The sequence below is a fragment of the Bufo bufo genome, chromosome 6, assembly GCF_905171765.1.
Source record: "Bufo bufo chromosome 6, aBufBuf1.1, whole genome shotgun sequence".
Classification (NCBI taxonomy): domain Eukaryota; kingdom Metazoa; phylum Chordata; class Amphibia; order Anura; family Bufonidae; genus Bufo; species Bufo bufo.
The window spans coordinates 250,048,865-250,071,969 of NC_053394.1; the positions used below are offsets into that span (position 1 = coordinate 250,048,865).

At 41.6% G+C, this 23,105-nt stretch overlaps 1 protein-coding gene across 1 annotated transcript; it reads left to right on the plus strand.

Moving 5' to 3' along the window:
* Positions 1-222: 222 nt before the first annotated feature.
* Positions 223-22,893, plus strand: LOC121003919 (CMP-N-acetylneuraminate-beta-galactosamide-alpha-2,3-sialyltransferase 4-like). The gene is made up of 2 exons (XM_040435855.1): positions 223-297; positions 21,380-22,893. Exon 2 carries the CDS (start codon positions 21,454-21,456, stop codon positions 22,462-22,464), a length of 1,011 nt encoding a protein of 336 aa, XP_040291789.1. The 5' UTR covers positions 223-297; positions 21,380-21,453; the 3' UTR covers positions 22,465-22,893.
* Positions 22,894-23,105: the final 212 nt, after the last annotated feature.

The following is a 23,105-nucleotide window of genomic DNA, read 5'->3' on the forward strand; positions in this document are numbered from 1 at the left end:
CTTTTTAAGAATATGAAAATAAAAATGAATACAAAGCTAATGACTTGTGCCTCTTTTGAAATCACTTATATATATATATATATATATATATATATATGGTGCAATAAATCTCAGTAGATAAACCATTTTCACATAAACCAATGGAATGTATGTGGTAAATTATTTACTTCTTATCAAATAGTTCAAAGTTCTTTAAATGCAGTGTTGAGTTGAACTTTGTCTTCAACTTAAAACTATATCTTCTGTCATTGAGTTCTCAAAGTCAAGTTCACTCCTAGCGTGACACAACATGAAGAGGTATGTTAAATTATAATGTATTATTATGATACACACTTGGGACTAGGGTCTTTATACGCAGGCAAGATATTCTGCTCGGTAGTGACCCCATATGGGGACTAACGATCGGTATTAAAATTATTTGTAGCCATATATATCCATTTGTCTGCAGCACATCAAATGTTTACTCTGAGCTTCTGACAAATGAGTAAGAGTGAGGTGAACAATTTGTAATGCACATATAAACAGGTAACATCTGTAGTATAATTTTGGACATTATTATTGATCAGTAATAAGAAAATGAGCGAGCACTCATACACTTGGCAACCAAATTGACATGTGCAGAAAATATTTATTAAATCCCCATAAAATACAAGTGATAAAATTTATAAGAACAATGTAGCAATAATATACAACATTACAGTCACATAAATTGTGGTAGATATGATCGATACTATATTCGATAAAAATATATTCGATAGAAATATTCGATAAATTGAATGGTAGAAAATTCAATGTTGAAATATTCTATAGAATATTCGATACCACTCAATAGTGTCGATAAATTCAATAATATATATCACACCAAAAAACTCCAAGTATATGCTGTTATTTGGGAAAGAGGGGGTATTATCTTCTAGAGCTCTATCCCAATTTGGGAAACTGAATGTCACTGAAAATGTTGTAGGTGTATTCACTGGGAGCGCAATATGTTCATAAAGTGTCCACAGGAATATTTTCTGCACATGTCAATTCAGTTTCCTAAATTGGGATAGAGCTCTAGAAGATAATACCCCCTCTTTCCCAAATAACAGCATATACTTTAAGTTTTTTGGTGTGATATATATTATTGAATTTATCGACGCTATTGAGTGGTATCGAATATTCTATCGAATATTTCAACATTGAATTTTCTACCATTCAATTTATCGAATATTTCTATCGAATATATTTTTATCGAATATAGTATCGATCATATCTACCACAATTTATGTGACTGTAATGTTGTATATTATTGCTACATTGTTCTTATAAATTTTATCACTTGTATTTTATGGGGATTTAATAAATATTTTCTGCACATGTCAATTTGGTTGCCAAGTGTATGAGTGCTCGCTCATTTTCCTATTACTACATTTGCCTTTTAAGAGAGGGTGGGGTGATTCCCTCTATATGAGCTTACAGCACCATACCTTAACTACTTGCTAGTGAGCCACCACAACCTACCACTATTATTATTGATCAGTTACTTTTTCTGTTGGTAGATTTCAAGCTTTGCATTGCTTTTGGGTGTAATAAACATCACCTTATTTTCATCACAAGATCAGAGTGCTGCCCTCTTTTCATCATTTCTAGTTTACTGTTCCTGGTCTGGAATTTGCACCTGGCATACCTAGAGTGCTGCTGTTTGTTTTCCCTTCTCTTTTAGATTTCTTAGGAGCTACATGTCTTGTTGCTTAGTTTGTATGATGTACTATTTAAAAATGTGTAGGAAATGCTACTTAATAGACGATTTGTACATTAATAATTTTGAATATGCTTAATTAACTGGGACCATATTAGGGAGGATTCACACATGACATACTTTTATGCCATGAACAAACCCTTTAAACACTTTAAAATCTACATGTCTCTTTTGATGCAGATTTTACTATATACACTGCAAAATGTGAAATCCATAGCATATCCATTACAAATGCATATCAAAATCTGCATGTGAAATACTAGGATTTTGTAGCAGATTGTACTATGGCGTAAAATTACCCCACATGAATCCTCCTGCAGGGTTACACATCAAGTGCTTCTGATGGTTAAAATAACCAAATATGGTGGCTTGGCTGCCGAGTCTGATGGACGCATAGCCCAGCAGCTCCTGCACCATAGCGACTTACAACAAGCACAATACCTCCAATTCCACCTGAAACAGCCCGAAAAGAGGTCCACCCTGCTCTGTAAAGATGGGGAAATCTAAACGACTGCTCCCAAGGCTTAATAGCGAAAACTTGGAGAAATATTTTGAGAAAGGGAAAATCCAAGATGGCGCCCGGAGCCCTGGAGCCGCTTCTGCTCCCGCCACACCACCGCTGAGCGCTCCGTCTCCAACACTGGTCTCAGAACATTTTACCTCCATCTCTCCCCCTATCCTCCTGGATCCCTCTCACCTAAAAACGCCACCGTTTCCCGCTACCCCAGAAGACATTAGAGCGGTAGGATTGGGACATCAGGACATACAAGATGGCGCTGCAGGCACTTCCAGCTCGCCTTCCTCTAGCCCACAGAAGAGGAGACCGAAAATAGAGCTATCTGATGATCTCCAGGTTAGTCTGGTTACCTCTCCTCAAAATCTGGCATCACAAGAGTCAGAATTATTCACTAACTATCCTGCCTCTGATAAACTAGTGTCAGAAGACTCTTTAAAACAAATGCTGCTAGCTTTGAAATCAGCAATGCAGCACAATCTAGCAGCCTTATTAGCTCCCATGTCTGCTAAATTGCACAACATTGAGCAAAGGGTGACGCATATTGAGTCTAAAATGTCGGACTTTGCAACATCCCAAAATGAAGTAATTGATGCTCATAATGAAATGGCGGACGAAATGGAAAATATCAAGCAAAAAATGGCAGACCTAGAGGATCGCTTGCGACGGAACAACATTAAGTTTCGCGGCATCCCAGAAGATATTACTAATATAGAACTGCCTTCTTATATTCAGAAGCTTTTTGTGTCTCTTATCCCTAAGCTCTCTCCTCAAGAATTAATTGTTGACCGACCCCACAGGGTTCCGAAACCGAAACATCTGGGACCAGATATCCCTAGAGACGCATTAGCGCGTATCCACTTTTTTCCAACAAAAGAGGCAGTGATGATGGCAGCCAGAAAATTAGGCACTCTCCCGGCTCTTTACCAATCTATTCGATTGTATACAGATCTCTCTGCAGCCACTTTGAGACAACGCCGTGAGCTTCTACTTATTACACTTTCCCTACGCAAACATGAAATTGTTTATAAATGGGGATATCCTATGAAGCTACTTATATCTAAAGATGGACGTTCTCACCTAGTTCGGTCCCTTGAAGAAGGGAAAAATCTCTTGAAAGGTTGGCAAATTACCATCGCTACCCCAGTTCACAATACTCCATATACTCCTCAACATCAAAAGTGATCTCCATATCTGTCTTCTCAAGGACTTTTCCTGTTCACTTACAAGTTACAGTCACTAGTCATACCCTCACACTGAAATGCCGTTTGCAGACTCTACGTGGGCAAGCCATGAAGATTTCAGAAGAAAATGAAGCAGTTACCTCCTTTTCTTACTTCAACGGATTTAACAAGTGACTGCTACACACTACATGTTTATTCCTGATACTTATCTAGTTACCACAGGTGGTGTAACACGTATTCCAGCCACATTTACATTTATAGCCATTACTGGTGCATATCCGGTTATATTACACTCCACCAAGTTTAAATTGGTTCCTATACTTGGCTTCAATATGGAACTGTTGCCCCTTTCAGTAGACACATCGTTCTGTCTACTTCAGTTTTTATTATCTTTTTCTTTTATTTCCCAACAATGCTTCACTTTGTATTGTACTTAATTTTGCTTATATCTCCCTCAGGTCGTTTTGAGCAGTGCAGCGGTCACTTTCAGCGCCATGGAACAAGACCATGGGACTGACCATTCTTTCTCTCAACTCCAGGGGATTAAACTGTCCACAGAAGAGGGCTTATCTTTGGAAAGAGGCGATGTCTGGTAAAGCTGATATACTGTGTATTCAGGAATCTCACCTGTTGCAGAAAGATGCTTACAGGATTAGACACCGCTTGTTCCCAACTATAATTCATTCTCACAATGTGCAGAAAAACAGAGGAGTATTTATCGCTGTCAAAAACTCAGTGTCCTTTTCTCTACTCTCACAGGTGATAGATCCTCGGGGCAGATACGTTGTCTTGGTATGTTTGGTGAATAATATCAAATATACACTAGTGAACATTTACGCTCCAAATGAACACCAGATTTCTTTTCTACATAGATGTAACGGTCGCGTACACACAGGGGTAGGGAAGTGACCACTGTGCTCCACCCTTACCCCTGGCCCTGCCTACTTGCCTCGCGAGTCCTAATGACAGGGGACAACTGGACGGCAATCCCTAACTTGGAATAAGTGCAGGGATGACAGACAGACAAACAACAGGACGTGAACGGACCGAGTCAATACCAGGAAAGCTGCAAAGTACAAATGGAGCAAGCAGAGAATTGTCAGGAGAAGCCGGGGTCATAAATACCAGGAGAGCAGAGAAGTACAAGAGGAGTCCTAAGAGAGTAGTCAGGTGGGAGCCGAGGTCACAATACCAGGACGGATGCGCAGTACAGGCGGAGCAGGCAAAAGGATGGTCAGGGAACAGGATCAGGTAAGTATACAGCAGTCCAACAAATAGCCAGGAACCTAGAAATTAACAGGCAACCTGTAGCCAGCAGGCTGCCTGTATTTATAGTGGGGAGTGAGGGTCATGTGACGTGGCCAGCGTCACATGACCGACAGACCAACCAGTCGAGCACCGAGTGATCAGCTCGGCGCTCAAGGCAGACTAGGAGCAGGGAGCCACCCAGCTAGTAAAGCCGCCCTGGGAATGAGGTCAAACACAGAACCTCATTCCAAAAGCTAAGCAACAGTTCTGCGGGCAATGGGGGACCGAGTGCACCTTCGGAACCCCGTGACAATAGAGTTATGAAGAAAGTCCACAAAATGAAGCAAGGTAAACTAATCATCTGTGGAGATTTCAACTCAATAGTGCAGAGATGGCCAACCTGAGGCTCTCCAGATGTTGCAAAACTACAACTCCCAGCATGCCCAGACTGCCTACAGCTATAAGCCTACAGTAGGGCATGGTTGGAATTGTAGTTTTACAACAGCTGGAGAGCCACAGGTTGGCCATGCCTGCAATAGTGGATCCCTCTCTTGACTCAACTAATCCCTTCAGACACTCCCCTATAGGCTTAGCAGCTTTTTTCCACTCCGAAGGCCTCATAGACGTCTGGAGGGCTCAGCACAGCCAGGAAAGGGACTACACCTTCTTATCCGCCTCACACCTCTCTTACTCTAGAATCGACATGTTTCTAGTAGACCAAACAACCCTTTTCCACACTTTAAACTCATCCATTGGTGTTATCAAATGGTCTGACCATGCCCCTTCAGCTGGCAGAACAATTCCAATCCTCTCCCCCTCCAGTTTGGAGGAACAACCCATTTATCCTTTCCCATCCCAATCACAGACCTGTTATTACTAAAGCCTCAGGCCTCATGCACACGACCGTTTTTTTTTGCGGTCCGCAAAAACGGGTTCCGTTTTTCCGTGATCCGTGACCGTTTTTTCATCCGTGGGTCTTCCTTGATTTTTGGAGGATCCACGGACATGAAAAAAAAAGTCGTTTTGGTGTCCGCCTGGCCGTGCGGAGCCAAACGGATCCGTCCTGACTTACAATGCAAGTCAATGTGGACGGATCCGTTTGACGTTGACACAATATGGTGCAATTGCAAACGGATCCGTCCCCCATTGACTTTCAATGTAAAGTCAGGAGTTAATATACCATAGGATCAGAGTTTTCTCCAATCCGATGGTATATTTTAACTTGAAGCGTCCCCATCACCATGGGAACGCCTCTATGTTAGAATATACCATCGGATTTGAGTTACATCGTGAAACTTAGATCCGACAGTATATTCTAACACAGAGGCGTTCCCATAGTGATGGGGATGCTTCTAGTTAGAATATACTATGAACTGTGTACATGACTGCCCCCTGCTGCCTGGCAGCACCGGATCTTTTACAGGGGGCTGTGATCAGCACAATTAACCCTTCAGGTGCCGCACCTGAAGGGGTTAATTGTGCGTACCATAGCCCCCTGTAAGAGATCAGGGGCTGCCAGGCAGCAGGGGGCAGACCCCCCTCCCTCCCCAGTTTGAATATCATTGGTGGCCAGTGTGCGCCCCCCCCGGCCACCCCTCTATTGTAATATCATTGGTGGCCAGTGTGCGGCCTCCATCGGCCCCCCCTCCCTCTATTGTAATATCATTGGTGGCCAGTGTGCGGCCTCCGTCGCCCCCCCCTCCCTCTATTGTAATATCATTGGTGGCCAGTGTGCGGCCTCCCCTCTCCCCCCTTCCCTGCCCGATCATTGGTGGCAGCGGAGAGTTCCGATCGGAGTCACAGTTTAATCGCTGGGGCTCCGATCGGTAACCATGGCAACCAGGACGCTACTGCAGGCCTGGTTGCCATGGTTACTTAGCAATATTACAATATTAGAAGCATCATACTTACCTGCTGCGCTGTCTGTGACCGGCCGGGAGCTCCTCCTACTGGTAAGTGACAGGTCTGTGCGGCGCATTTCTTAATGATCTGTCACTTACCAGTAGGAGGAGCTCCCGGCCGGTCACAGACAGCGCAGCAGGTAAGTATGATGCTTCTAATATTGTAATATTGCTAAGTAACCATGGCAACCAGGCCTGCAGTAGCGTCCTGGTTGCCATGGTTACCGATCGGAGCCCCAGTGATTAAACTGGGACTCCGATCGGAACTCTCCGCTGCCATCAATGATCGGGGGGGAGAGGGGAGGCCGCACACTGGCCACCATTGATATTAATACAATAGAGGGGAGGCCCGGGGGGGCGCACACTGGCCACCAATGATATTACAATAGAGGGAGGGGGGGGCGCACGCTGGCCACCAATGATATTACAATAAAGGGAGGGAGGGGGGGCCGACGGAGGCCGCACACTGGCCACCAATGATATTACAATAGAGGGAGGGAGGGGGGTCGGGGGAGGCCGCACACTGGCCACCAATGATATTGCAATAGAGGGAGGGGGGGCCGCACGCTGGCCACCAATGATATTCAAACTGGGGAGGGGGGTCTTCCCCCTGCTGCCTGGCAGCCCCTGATCTCTTATAGGGGGCTATGATATGCACAATTAACCCCTCAGGTGCAGCACCTGAGGGGTTAATTGTGTGGATCACAGCCCCTTGTAAGAGATCGGGTGCTGCCAGGCAGCAGGGGGCAGTCATGTACACAGTTCGTAGTATATTCTAACTAGAAGCATCCCCATCACTATGGGAACGCCTCTGTGTTAGAATATACTGTCGGATATGAGTTTTCACGAAGTGAAAACTCATCTCTGAAAAAGCCTTTATGCAGACGGATCTTTGGATCCGTCTGTATGAAAGTAACCTACGGCCACGGATCACGGACGCGGATGCCAATCTTGTGTGCATCCGTGTTCTTTCACGGACCCATTGACTTGAATGGGTCCGTGAACCGTTGTCCGTCAAAAAAATAGGACAGGTCATATTTTTTTGACGGACAGGAAACACGGATCACGGATGCGGCTGCAAAACGGTGCATTTTCCGATTTTTCCACGAACCCATTGAAAGTCAATGGATCCGCGAAAAAATACGGAAAATGGCACAACGGCCATGGATGCACACAACGGTCGTGTGCATGAGGCCTTACAAGAATACTTTCAACTAAATGTGAACTATATTCAGACCCTTTAGCAAAGATTTTTGTCAATGGTGTTCTCTCCAAAAGTTTCCACATCACGAATGGTTCCCGGCAGGGATGCCCTCTCTCCCCCATTTTATTTATTTTAGCCCTAGAACCCCTAACTCAACATATTCGCCTCTCTCCCGATATACACAGATTACGAATAGGATCAAAGTCACATGTAATATCACTATATGCTGACGACATTATTTTAACAATGACTAATCCTAACCAATCATTAACCCATGCATTTTCCATCATTTCTCACTATGGCTGTCTTTCATATTACAAAATTAATAACTCCAAATCCCAAGTACTCCCTATTAACATTCCTCTGACAGAGCTTTGAATCCTAAAAAATATGTTCCCGCTTGACTGGCAAACATCACACCTCCCTTATTTGGGAATCAAATTGTCCTACCCTTGCTCACTCGCATACCAACACAATTATGTACCACTCCTTGCCACTATGACAAAGAATTTCGCAACCTTTAGCATGCAAGAGATCTCATGGGTTGGTAGAATAGCATCATTTCAAATGATGACTTTACCTAAGCTTATCTATATTTTCCGGACACTACCTATTCCAGTTCCTGATTCCTTTTTCAAAGAAGCTCAAAAAAATAGCTATATATGGAAATCTAGTCGTCCTAGAGTAGCCCAATCCATTATGTTCAGAAGGAAACAGGCTGGTGGACTAGGCCTTCCCTCCATCAAAGACTATTTTCACTCTATTAATCTCTCTTTTACTAGAGAGTGGTGGAATCCATTTTCAACAAAACCATGGGTTAATATGGAATCCATTCTTACCCCTAATGGATCGTTTAAGGATCTACTCTGCCTATCTCTACTAAAATCTAAGAGTGTTGACCATCCTCTGATTATGGTGAAACATGCCATCATACTTTGGTCTAAGTTTCACTTATCTCAAGGCATAGCCAATCTCAACATATTACCACATGTATCGATGAATACCCTAAGTTTGTGTATAAATAACATTGATCTCTCATCCTGGTCCGCGGCCGGCATTTTATCGTCTGCCCAAATAGTGGAAAACTCAGCTATGATTTCTTTTGATAAAATATGCCAAACATACTGCTTACCTTCCTCCCAATTTCTCTCTTATATGAGAATTAGCCACTGCCTCAGCAGTCTTCTCCTCTCCCCTCCTAAATCTCACCCAGAGGTGGTTAGGATTTTCCAGTCACCCTCTCTATTTAAACAGCATACAACTCATCATTTATATAATGTATTAAATGACAAGTCTAAATTTAGCAAATCTCCTCCCTTATTAAAATGGGAAAGCGATCTTCAATTGTCATTTTCAGAGGAGAGATGGGCTGAGGCAGTCTGTTTTATTGGGGCTACATTTAAATGCGTTACACATTATGAGGCCGGGATTAAAACCCTTCTTAGGCCTCTTTCACACTTGCGTTGTCCGGATCCGGCGTGTACTCCACTTGCCGGAATTACACGCCGGATCCGGAAAAACGCAAGTGTACTGAAAGCATTTGAAGACGGATCCGTTTTGGCAGCCAGGACGCTATTAAAGTCCTGGTTGCCATAGTAGGAGCGGGGAGCGGGGGAGTGGTATACTTACAGTCCGCGCGGCTCCCGAGGCGCTCCAGAATGACGTCAGAGCGCCCCATGCGCATGGATGACATGCCATGCGATCACGTGATCCATGCGCTTGGGGCGCCCTGACGTCACTCTGGAGCGCCCCGGGAGCCGCATGGACGGTAAGTATGCTGCTCCCCCGCTCCCCGCTACACTTTACCATGGCTGCCAGGACTTAGCGTCCCGGCAGCCTCGGTAACCATTCAGAAAAAGCTAAACGTCGGATCCGGCAATGCGCCGAAACGACGTTTAGCTTAAGGCCGGATCCGGATCAATGCCTTTCAATGGGCATTAATTCCGGATCCGGCCTTGAGGCAAGTCTTCAGGATTTTTGGCCGGAGCAAAAAGCGCAGCATGCTGCGGTATTTTCTCTGGCCAAAAAACGTACCGTTCCGGAACTGAAGACATCCTGATGCATCCTGAACGGATTTCACTCCATTCAGGATGCATTAGGATAAAACTGATCAGGATTCTTCCGGCATAGAGCCCCGACGACGGAACTCTATGCCGGAAGAAAAGAATGCAGGTGTGAAAGAGCCCTTAGGTGGTACTATACGCCTCATCGCTTAAGCATCATATACCCTGGTACTTCGGCTTGTTGCTGGCGTGAATGTGGTAATATCGGTTCTCTTATTCACATCCTCTGGGCATGTCCTAAACGTATTCCCTTTTGGTGTTCGATATTCGATCTGATAGCACAAACCACTGGTATCTGGGTATCTCCATCCCCCGAATTAGCCCTTCTATTCCTTTGTATAGATAATCTTCAGTTTGATGAAAGACGTGTCATAGGGCATATTTTACTTAGTGCTAAATTGGTTATCACTAGACATTGGAAAGAAGTGAATCCTCCAGCAATTTCCGAAGTGATCCATACTCTTAATGCCACATGTAGACTTGAGAGACTTCTCCCAGACTCAATGTTAAGCCAACCTTTAACTGCTTCCCGACCACCTAACGCAGGATTGCGTCCTGGCGGCGGTCGATTCATTCCTCCTAGACGCATATACGCGTCATCTCGTGAGACGCAAGATTTCCTGTGAAAGCGCGCACACAGGCGCGCGCGTTCACAGGAACTGCAGGTAAGCGAGTGGATCTACAGCTTGCCAGCGGCGATCGTTCGCTGGCAGAATGTAGATGCGATTTTTTTAACCCCTAACAGGTATATTAGACGCTGTTTTGATAACAGCGTCTAATATATCTGCTACCTGGTCCTCTGGTGGTCCCTTTTGCTTGGATCGACCACCAGAGGACACAGGCAGCTCTGTAATAAGTAGCACCAAGCACCACACTACACTACACCCCCCTGTCACTTATTAACCCCTTATTAACCCCTGATCACCCCATATAGACTCCCTGATCATCCTCCTGTCATTGATCACCCCCTGTCATTGATCACCCCCCAGTAAGGCTCCATTCAGATGTCCGTAAGTGTTTTATGGATCCACGGATCCATGGATCGTATCCGCAAAACACATACGGACGTCTGAATGGAGCCTTACAGGGGGGGTGATCAATGACAGGGGGATGATCACCCCATATAGACTCCCTGATCACCCCCCTGTCATTGATCACCCCTTTGTCATTGATCACCCCCCTGTAAGGCTCCATTCAGACGTCCGTATGTGTTTTACGGATCAACAGATCCATGAATCGGATCCGCAAAACACATACAGACGTCTGAATGGAGCCTTACAGGGGGGGTGATCAATGACGGGGGGTCATCACCCCATATAGACTCCCTGATCAGCCCCCTGTCATTGATCACCCCCCTGTAAGGCTCCATTAAGACGTTGGTATGTGTTTTACGGATCCACGGATCCATGGATCGGATCCGCAAAACACATACGGACGTCTGAATGGAGCCTTACAGGTGGGTGATCAAAGACAGGGGGGTGATCACCCCATATAGACTCCCTGATCACCCCCCTGTCATTGATCACCCCTCTGTAAGGCTCCATTCAGACATTTTTTTGGCAAAAGTTAGCGGAAATAGATTTTTATTTTTTTTTCTTACAAAGTCTCATATTCCACTAACTTGTGACAAAAAATAAAATCTCACATGAACTCACCATACCCCTCACGGAATCCAAATGCGTAAAAATTTTTTGACATTTATATTCCAGACTTCTTCTCACGCTTTAGGGCCCCTAAAATGCCAGGGCAGTATAAATACCCCACATGTGACCCCATTTCGGAAAAAAGACACCCAAAGGTATTAGCTGAGGGGCATATTGAGTCCATGAAAGATTGAACTTTTTGTCCCAAGTCAGCGGAAAGGGAGACTTTGTGAGAAAAAATAAAATAAATCAATTTCTGCTAACTTGTGACAGAAAAATAAAATCTTCTATGAACTCGCCATGCCCCTCATTGAATACCTTGAGGTCTCTTCTTTCCAAAATGGGGTCACTTGTGGGGTATTTATACTGCCCTGGCATTTTAAGGGCCCTAAAGCGTGAGAAGAAGTCTGGGATCCAAATGTCTAAAAATGCCCTCCTAAAAGGAATGTGGGCCCCTTTGCGCATCTAGGCTGCAAAAAAGTGTCACAGATGTGGTATCGCCGTACTCAGGAGAAGTTGGGCAATGCGTTTTGGGGTGTCATTTTACATATAGCCATGCTGGGTGAGATAAATATCTCGGTCAAATGCCAACTTTGTATAAAAAAATTTTTTGCAGCCTAGGTGGGCAAAGTGGCCCACATTCCAAAGAGCACCTTTAGGATTTCACAGGGCATTTTTTACACATTTTGATTTCAAACTACTTCTCACGCATTAGGGCCCATAAAATGCCAGGGCAGTATAACTACCCCACAAGTGACCCCATTTTGGAAAGAAGACACCCCAAGGTAGCAGGTATATTAGACGCTGTTATCAAAACAGCGTCTAATATACCTGTTAGGGGTTAAAGAAAATCGCATCTACAGCCTGCCAGCGAACGATCGCCGCTGGCAGGCTGTAGATCCACTCGCTTACCTGCAGTTCCTGTGAACGCGCGCGCCTGTGTGCGCGCTTTCACAGGAAATCTTGCGTCTCACGAGATGACACGTATAAGCGTCTATATGCGTCTAGGACGCAATCCTGCGTTAGGCAGTCGGGAAGCAGTTAAAGGTTGGCTTAACATTGAGTCTGGGAGAAGTCTCTCAAGTCTACATGTGGCATTAAGAGTATGGATCACTTCGGAAATTGCTGGAGGATTCACTTCTTTCCAATGTCTAGTGATAACCAATTTAGCACTAAGTAAAATATGCCCTATGACATGTCTTTCATCAAACGGAAGATTATCTATACAAAGGAATAGAAGGGCTAATGCCAGCATGGGTATATGTAAAAAGACACCCCAAAACACATTGCCCAACTTCTCCTGAGTACCACATGTGTGACACTTTTTTGCAGTCTAGGTGGGCAAAGGGGCCCACATTCCAAAGAGCACCTTTAGGATTTCACAGGGCATTTTTTACACATTTTGATTTCAAACTACTTCTCACGCATTAGGTCCCCTAAAATGCCAGGGCAGTTTAAATACCCCACAAGTAACCCCGTTTTGGAAAGAAGACACCCCAAGGTATTTCGTGATGGGCATAGTGAGTTCATGGAAGTTTTTATTTTTTGTCACAAGTTAGTGGAATATGAAACTTTGTAAGAAAAAAAACAAAAAGACAACACATCATTTTCCGCTAACTTGTGACAAAAAATAAAAAGTTCTATGAACTCACTATGCCCATCAGCGAATACCCTAGGGTGTCTACTTTCTGAAATGGGGTCATTTGTGGGTTTTTTCTACTGTCTGGGCATTGTAGAACCTCAGTAAACATGACAGGTGCTCAGAAAGTCACAGCTGCTTCAAAAAGCTGAAATTCACATTTTTGTACCATAGTTTGTAAACGCTATAACTTTTACCCAAACCATTTTTTTTTACCCAAACATTTTTTTTTATCAATGACATGTAAAACAATAAATTTAGAGAAAAATTTATATAGAAATGTCATTTTTTTTAAAACAAAATTACAACTGAAAGTGAAAAATGTCATTTTTTTGCAAACATTTCGGTAAATTTTGATTAATAACAAAAAAAGTAAAAATGTCAGCAGCAATTAAATACCACCAAATGAAAGCTCTATTAGTGAGAAGAAAAGGAGGTACAATTCATTTGAGTGGTAAGTTGCATGACCGAGCAATAAACGGTGAAAGTAGTGTAGTGCAGAATTGTAAAAAGTGGTCTGGTCATTAAGGGTGTTTAAGCTAGGGGAGCTGAGGTGGTTAAAGAAAAAGACCTGGTCACCCTGGATGTTGAGTTCCTACTATGTACCATAAATAGCATATTTTCATCTAGGATAGGCCGCTGCTCTGCTCGATAGACCTTATATTTTCCAGTCTTAGTTTTATTTTATTTCGTTGCTAAAGTGAAGAACTTAGAGTTTAGTTTCTATTAAAGGAAGTAAGTTTGAATTGAATAATTGCTTTGTTTCCTGATTTCCTGTTATTTTTATGAGGCAAACTGAGGGTTTGTTCCTCACCCTCAACTGTATTGTACCGTATTATTATTATTGGTGTAATGCCAAATGTTTTTTCATATATACACTCTGTTTGCATACTGAATTCCTTCTGTAATCATACGCTATGCAAAATCAATAAAAATGATTACTCATAAAATAACCAAATATCACGCATTGTGCCTTTTACAGCAAATTATCATGAACATTTAAAATTCTAAGCTTGCCTCACAGTCCGAAAGGAGACAATTCATCAGCAAGCTGCTTTTAACTAATCCTTTATTTTATGTGTCTTTTTTTGCTAATTTGAGTACATAATAGTGTACAGCTGCATCAACATATGAACGCAAAGTTCATCATAAAAACAGCAAAAAGGCATTGCAAATATACAGTGCTGCCCATAATTATTCATACCCCTGGTAAGGCACACAAAAGCTCGCTTGGCTTTTGCAAAAGCTCAAAGAAAGACAAAGAAGAAGACTTCTGGTCTTCTGTGTTATGGTCAGATGAAACAAAAATTTAATTGTTTGGTCACAATGATGTTTCCTTCATTTTGCGTAAAAAAGGAGAAGCCTTCAACCCAAAGAACACCATCCCCACTGTCAAACATGGTGGTGTGAACCTAATGCTTTGGGGGTGTTTTTCAGCCAATGGACCAGGGAACGAATCACAGTAAACGGCACCATGAAAAAAGAGCAATACATGAGGATTCTCAACGACAACATCAGGCAGTCTGCAGAGAAACTTGGCCTTGGGCACAAGTGGACATTTCAGCATGACAATGACCCAAAACACACAGCAAAAGTGGTGAAGAAATTGTTAGCAGACAACAACATTAACGTTTTGGAGTGGCCCAGCCAGAGTCCAGACTTGAATCCAATTGAGAATCTGTGGAGGGAGCTTAAGATCAGGGTAATGGCAAGAAGACCCTCCAACCTGAAAGATTTGAAGCTCATTGTGTTTGATTGCTGTAATAACCAATAAAGGCTTTTCTATTGATTATTGAGAAGGGTATGAATAATTTTTGGACTGGACACTTTTTCCTCATATGTAAATAAAAGCTGAGAAATGTTATTTTTTTCCACAACAATGCCTCTTGTACATCGTCTTATTATCTTTTGGGAGACACCTATGTCATTTACCGTCAAAAAATTACTTGCTGGTTGAATAAAAGTAACTTTAAAGAGAACCTGTCACCAGTTTTATGGTGTCCTAACTAAGGGCAACATAAATAAGTGACTGATTCTCTTAGCACAATGCTGGGTCACTTTCTTTAATTGACCCAGTCAATCTGCCAACATCTTGTATTGAAAAGCTCCAGCTGATAATGATGAGTCATGAATATTCATGAGCTCCTGACTCTCCCCGCCCACCTGCTGCTGAGTGACAGTTTGTTTCCATATGAACCAGCAGCAGGTGGGCAGGGGAGTGGCTATAGCTCTGAATTAAATATACGCTGGACTCAATGACATCACGCTGGACTCCAATCAGCTCATTAGCATGCGGCATGTGGCATCTTTGTGTGTATATTATGAGATAACCATCTGTCACACCAGTAAGTGTATACATCTAAGGTACTTTTTAGTAGTTAATGATTGTATATAATTAGTTAGATTATAATCAAATATCCACATGACAGGTTCCCTTTAAGTCAAAATTTGTATGAATAATTATGGGCAGCACTGTATAACAAACATGCTAAATTGTATTTACTATAGAGCTGATAAAGGGAGCATTATTTTAATTAAAAAAATAAATAAATATATATATATATATATATATATATATTTTACAATTCTGATGGGCTTACGTGATGATGTAGTCACACTACGTTGCGCATCCCTCCTCCCCCTCCACCTGCCACGCCGTGTAACCTATGCACTACCCTAGATGACCTGAGGGCCCCACCGCTTTCGACCTTTGATACATGTCCAGATCTCCTCAACACTCTCCCCATCTCCGTGCCATGATTGCCCGCTCCTATCTGGTGTTCCGTGGAGAACTCCTGTCTCTGGTTCCTGCCTGCTCTCTTTTGCTACTCCGCTCCTTGCTCCTCCGCCTCCTCATTCTCCGTTCCCCACCGGTCCTAGGATCAAAGTTTGAAGAGATGCTGTTCTTTGTCTTCCTTGGTTTGTTTGATCCACCCTGCCTTTTGTCTTCTTGTGTATATCCTCTGACTCTTCTGTGTTTGCTTCGTCATATCAAAGGTCTCATTTATTTATTTTTCTTCAGAATATATTATTGGAATACTACTGGTTGTACTTTGGATGAACTATTTGGATGAACAATTTTTTTCTCCTTTTTTTTCTTCTTTGCTTTTTTTTACTTTTTACCACAGCAAGTTTTGATCTGATTGTTTGTGGTATTTCCCCTCTAGTATTTAATATAAGAAGGTAGAGAGGGGAGGGAAGGGGGAAAGAAGGGAAAGGAAAAAGGAAAAAAAAAAAGGAGAGGGAGGGGAGGAGAAAAGAGGGAGGAGAAAGGAGAGGAGAATAAAAAGAAAAGAATCCAAAGATGAATCCTCACCACTGAATGAAATTTTGGGTGCAGTTAAAAAAAATGGAGAGTTAATAAAAGACATCTCAACTCGCCTTCAGACCGATGTGGTTTTGATGAAAGATGATGTCTCCAAAATACGGGACAGAGTAACTACCATAGAAAAAACTGTGGAGGTTCTGGAGAAGTTAAAATGCTTAAACGGAATTCCCAATGTTGAGAGCTGAGGATAACGCCTTTAAAAGAAAAGATGGTGGATCTGGAAGACAGGTCTAGGCGATGTAATGTGAAAATTGTGGGTCTACCAGAAGGCAGAGAAGGGGACAATTCTGGTGATATGATACACAATTTAATTCTGGAGAAGTTTGGAAGGGAGCATTTCTCTCCATTATTTTTTGTGGAAAGGGCCCATCAAGTTCCAGGGGGTAAACCAACTCCTGGAAGGTATCCGCGGATACTTCCTGTGAAGATACTTGTTTCACGAGATAGGGACATGATCTTGAGAAGGGCAAGAGAGTGCCCCCCTATTCTATACAATGGAAATAGATTGTCCTTTTTTCCAGATTTTTTTAAGGATAGTCAAGAAAAGAGACGTAGCTATACTGAGGTTAAGAGACGACTTTGTGAAAAGAACATTAAATATTAATTTGTCTATCCGGCGAAACTGTGGATAATCTTTAATAGTGGGACTTACTTTTATGATACTCCTGACCTTGTGGTAGACTAGCTTGATCAGAATAACATCTGATCCTTTTTTTTTTTTTTCATTGTGGCGGGTGGGGAGGGAAATGAGGAGAGGTGGTCTCAGTTGAGAGATCTGTCCTAAGACAGTGGCGGATCAAGAGCTGGAGGGGTAGGGGTAGGGTCAGTGGGAAGTATATAGTCTGTGGGGTGGGTTGCAATGCGTCTCCCAGGTTGGGGGGGAGGTAGAAACTGTCATTTTTGGGGGGCTGATTGATGTTAGTTAGAATCCTAACCTGGAATGTTCGGGATCTTGGTGATAAATTAAAAAGACAGTTTTTGATCGGGTTCGGAGACATCTTCCAGCGATTTTCAGCTTAGTGGAGACCCACTTTACTGAGGGGGAGATCCCTCAACTCGATGGGGGTTGGGCCATGCAGACCTATCATTCCACTTTTACTAGTTGGTCAAGAGAAATAACAGTATTAATTCACAAAGGGATTGATTTTGTCTGCCGGGCCTCCTCCATCGATAAGCAGGGGAGATTTGTTTTCCTCTATAGAAACTTATCTGGGAAAGTATGTATTTTGGCTTTTATTTATATTACTCCCCCCTTTTCTCTTGTACTTAACTACTTACTAACTTTTATGGATCAGTGGCCTGAATGCCCTGTCATTGTGACGGGGGACTTTAATTGTGTTATTGATCCAGAAAAGGAGAGGGTTTCTATGGAGAGAGACATGTATATCCCGCGATAAGGGTCTCCTTTGTCCTGTTTTTTCCAGGAATCTGGCTGTGTGGAAATATTGGGATATTTAGGAAAGGGGAAGCGAGCATGTTCCTGTGTTAGTAAATCTGGGAGGTCGATGTCTAGGGTAGATTTAGCTCTGATAAATAAAAAATATTTGAAATATATAAAATGTATGAAATATGAGGCTAGGTCTCTATCCGATCATTTACCTCTCTTTATTGAGTTATGTATGGTGGATGATAAATACAGTGTTAGACCTCCATTTAGATTGAATCCTCATTGAATTTGTATAATGGACAACCATGAATTGATTAAACAGGAGATAGAATTATTTTGGGATAGCAATTATAACTCATCAAGGACCCATTTGGTATGGGGTGCATTTAAGGCCTTCACGAGGGGGGTGTTTATTAGTAATATCTCTAATTTTGGAAAAGCTATGCTAAAAAAGAGACTTGCAAGAAGCAGCGGCTGCCGGTATGGATGAGTTTTGCAGTAAGAACACAGAACAAACTAAGAAATTATGAAATTATGCAGAGGACAAGTCGGGCCTTTTCTGACGTTCTTCTGGATAAGGCCCAGCAAAGGCTTTTTTTTAGGGGACAAAAATATTTTTCTGAATTAGGTCGCCCAGGGAAAATGCTAGCTAGGGTGATCTCTAATCAGGATAAAAAAAGAGATAATTAGCATTTGTTCTTCTGAAGGCAAAATTATTTAAGATCAGGAATGCATTAAAGAGGCATTCATGAAATATTTTCTTGAATTGCATAAATCAGAAAATAGTGTTTCAGATGATGTGATTCATTCATATTTGGATTCTATCTCTCTTCCAGTCCTACAGATATCCAAAGAGAGTCCCTTGATGTGGAACTCTCCTTGCAAGAGTTAGAGGCCACCTTAAAAGCGTGTGTGGGAAACTCTTCTCCAGGATCTGATGGACTCCCATATGAATTTTATTGTAAATATAGGGAGGTGGTTCGTCCCCGTCTTCTGAAGTTATTTATTGAGGCAATAGAGGATGGTAGTCTTCCGGAATGAATGACAGGGGCGGTAATAGTACAAATATTGAAAAAAGGCAAAGATCCCTTAGACATGGGTTCATGTAGGCCGATTTCTTTACTTAATACAGATGTTAAGCTTCTCTTAAGGATTCTTACTACTTGGTTGTCTAAAGTTATTTAATCTATTATACATCCTGACCAAAAATGGGTTTATTCCTAATAATAGTACTCATTTGCACTGCCTTTTTGGCAATATTCAGCCCTCCCGGGGGGTCTCTCGCTCCATCCTGTCTTTGGATGCTTCTTAGGCCTTTGACAGGGTGGAGGGGATATTCCTCTGGAGGGTGCTAAAGAAGATGGGATTTGGTATTAAGTTTGTAATTATGGTTAAGCTTCTGTACAAATCCAAGGAGAGGTTGAATATTAATAAGATGCTTACAAGGTGTATTTCCTTTTGGAGAGATACTCGGCAAGAATGTATACTTTGTCTATTATTATTTGATATTTATATTGAGCCCCTTGCTGTTAGGGTCAGGCAGGATCCCAGGATTGAAGGGTTTGGGACATTGGGCACAGAAGATCATTTTTCCCTATATACTGATGATGTTTTATTTTACATACAACATACTAATACTACTCTCTTGAGGGTTATTCGAGTTGGTAATTCCTTTGGTGAAGTTTTGGGTTTTGATGTAAACTCGTCTAAAACTATTCTTATGCCTTTAGATAGACTAGAACCTCTTACTGAGGAGATGTCCAGCAATTTGAGGATCTCTGATTCACTTGAATATTTGGGTATTACTATTTCTTCTGAGATTGAAGATTTCTTACAGCTTAATTTGATCCCATTGATAACTAAATTGAGATCTAAAATAAAGATATGGCTCCGACTCCCGCTATCTAGTGCCGATAGAATATCCCTGGTGAAAATGGAGATTTTGCCCCAACTATTGTATATCCTCAGGAACTTCCCAGTATGGATTGATGATAATTTTTTAAAACTGATTGAGAGAATCATTAATGATTTACTTTGGGGGAGAAAGCGAGTAAGGCTTAAATTGGAGTATTTTTATAAGCCGATGGAGTAGGGAGGATTAAATCTTCCCTGTTTCAAGGGCTATTTTATAGAATCACAGTTATGGCTGTAATATGAATGGGAGAAAAGCCGACTTTGTAGAATTTTGGTGAAGACTTCTTCAGATGATAATATCTTTGCTTTATTCAATCTGGCCAATTAATTAATCCCCAACAGGATTATAGAGTTGCAGTGAAGCTACTTATCAAGTACTGGAGTACTGTTAGAGATTGGTTGGGAATAATGGGATCCCTTTGTTACACTCCCCTTTGGCATAATTATTATTTGCAGGCCTTAGATGAATTTGTTGGGGATCAGTATTGGCAACATAATAATATTTGTTATCTTGCACAGGTGGTTGGAAATGGCCACATTTTTTATTTTTTGGAGTTAGCACAAAGAGAAAATATATCTAATTTATCTTGGTTTCGGTATTTTTAGCTACGTTCTGCACTTTCTAGTATAAAAAAAAAAATTGCTTTTTGATATAGACACTTCGACATTTTTGCATGATTTGATAGTAAAGCCAGCACAGAGGGTTAAGATTTCTCAATGTTATAAATATCTACATAAAGCACAATTTATTAATGTACACTCTCTGGGGCAAAAGGCCTGGAGAAGTGATTGCCCAATGATTTAATTGGATGATTGGGATAAAATACTGGTGAATGTGGGATTAGTTTCTCATAATTTTAATAAAATATTGGTTCAATCTAATATTTTACACAGAATCTATATTACACATGTATGGCTTAATAAATGGGATTTGAGAAACACTTCTAACTGTCCTTGGTGTGATTCACCAGAGGCCGATCATTTACATATGTTTTGGACTTGCACAGAACTCAAAGAATACTGAGAAGGGAATACATAATTATACTACACAAAAATTGAAAGTGGCTATTCCATTTACAGTAGAGTCTTGGATTTTGAGTGATCTTTCCAAGGTTGGGTGCCATAAATACAAAAAGATTATTTTGGTTAAAATAATGTTTTTTGGCAAGGCTTCTGATTTCACGGGCTTGGTTCTCATCTAATACTCCAAGTATAAATATATGGTTACATTTTATTAACAAGATTAAAAGGTATGAAAATATCTTATATAAACAAAGAAATTCTGAGGATAAATGGTGTAAGGTATGGGGAGAATGGAATTTGTAATTTTTCCTGACTCCACCTTTTGGGAGGGAATAGGGGGGGTAGGGTTTAAAGAAATGGAAATAACTATGATGTTTCATTTTGTATGGAAATATTATTGCTTAATAAAAGGAAAAAGAAGAAAAAAATAAAATAAAACGTGTATTGATAGTACTTTTTTATTCTGCTTTCTTTACTTCAGATTTAACAAGCCTTTTAATAGATCTAATACAGAAAACTTATGATGTTACACTATTACATTTTATATGTTTCCTCGGTTTTTACCTGTTTTTCATTTCTTTTTCATTTAGGTTTTGTAGATGATTACATCATTTTGTTTCAATGAGGTATTAATTCTATCAATGAGAAAGTTCAACCAGCAACCATGAAAAACTCTGCAAGAAAACATGTTTCTAGATTGATGATCATGGAGCTTTTTGCTTCTGTCATAATATTTATCGGAATTACTTTATATAGAAGAACAGATTATTACACGTACAGTATGTCATATGAGCATATCCGAGCTGCATGCACGCCAGGAGACGTCGCTATCAAAGCAGCTGCCATATTCCCCAATTACTCAAGAAATCACAGCATCTTCCTGCAGCTCAGTGACTATTTCTGGACACAGACTTCATCTTTGTATGCTTTGCCATTTGGCACCAAAGGAAGTGAGGAGCTGATAATGCAGGCGCTAGCTTGCTCCAATTATTATGACATACCCCAGGAGATTGATAGACTGCAGTGTCGTCGCTGTGTTGTGGTGGGGAATGGATACCGCATGAAAAACAGCTCCTTGGGCGAGATCATTGATAAATATGACATAGTCATCCGGTTGAACAATGGCCCGGTTCATAATTATAAGAAAGATGTGGGCAGTAAGACCACACTACGCTTGTTTTACCCAGAATCTGCGCACTTCAACTTGCTATTGGACAATAATCCAGAGACACTAATGGTGCTGGTGCCATTCAAGGGTCTAGATCTGAAATGGCTGAAAACAATCCTAAATGATGACAAGAGGAATAAAACAGGTTTCTGGAGAAGCCCACCACTAATCTGGAAAGTGAAGCCTGAGAACATCCGAATCCTGAACCCGTACTTCATGAACGTTGCCGCTACAAAACTCTTGATGCACAGTGACAAAACCAAGAAGATTTCTATAAAACCTACCACTGGCCTGATGGCCATTTCTTTTGCCATTCACTTTTGTGACCTGGTTCACATCGCAGGATTTGGATATCCAGCACCAAGTAATAAAACACCTTTCATACACTACTACGATAAAAGCACCATAAAGCTCTTGAAAAAATCAGGACATAAGGTTCCCCTTGAAGCCCTTGCAATAAAAAATCTTCTTCGACACAACATCATTAAAAATCTGACTTACTTCTGAGGTTGTGGATAAAGGGATTGATTCAACAATACCACACATATCATAACTCATTCATGAACCACGCTGAAAAGCATTCCATGTTCAAAAGGTCTGAAAATCCACTGATTCAGCCACATTCAGTTTTCTTTATAATGGACGGTGGCTTGTCCATTCTGAAATTTGGGACACCAACTGTATCTGAACAGCAACAACAGCCATGTTAATAATCACACAGCTTTCCTAGGCTCAGATAACAGAGTTTTTAAGAAAGTGACAAAAGAGGATGCCTCTGGGATTGGCGCGGGGGCCCTCTCCCAACCAATCAGAGCTGAGCTTTGACTGTGCATATGCTGTTTAGATACCGAAGGCTAGTGTTTGCTCTCTGAATGTCTGCTGTAACAACACCCAAATGTATTGATCCACCATTGCAAATTTCATACATTTAGGCCTTATTAACCACTTCAGCCCCCCTACCTTAAACACCCTTAATGACCAGGCCACTTTTTACACTTCTGCACTACACTACTTTCACAGTTTTAATGCTCGGTCATGCAACTTACCACCCAAATGAATTTTACCTCCTTTTCTTCTCACTAATAGAGCTCTCATTTGGTGGTATTTCATTGCTGCTGACATTTTTACTTTTTTTGTTATTTATCAAA

Excerpts from the sequence above, each read along its gene's own strand:
- LOC121003919 (XM_040435855.1), top strand. The coding sequence starts at position 21,454 with ATGAAAAACTCTGCAAGAAAACATGTTTCTAGATTGATGATCATGGAG.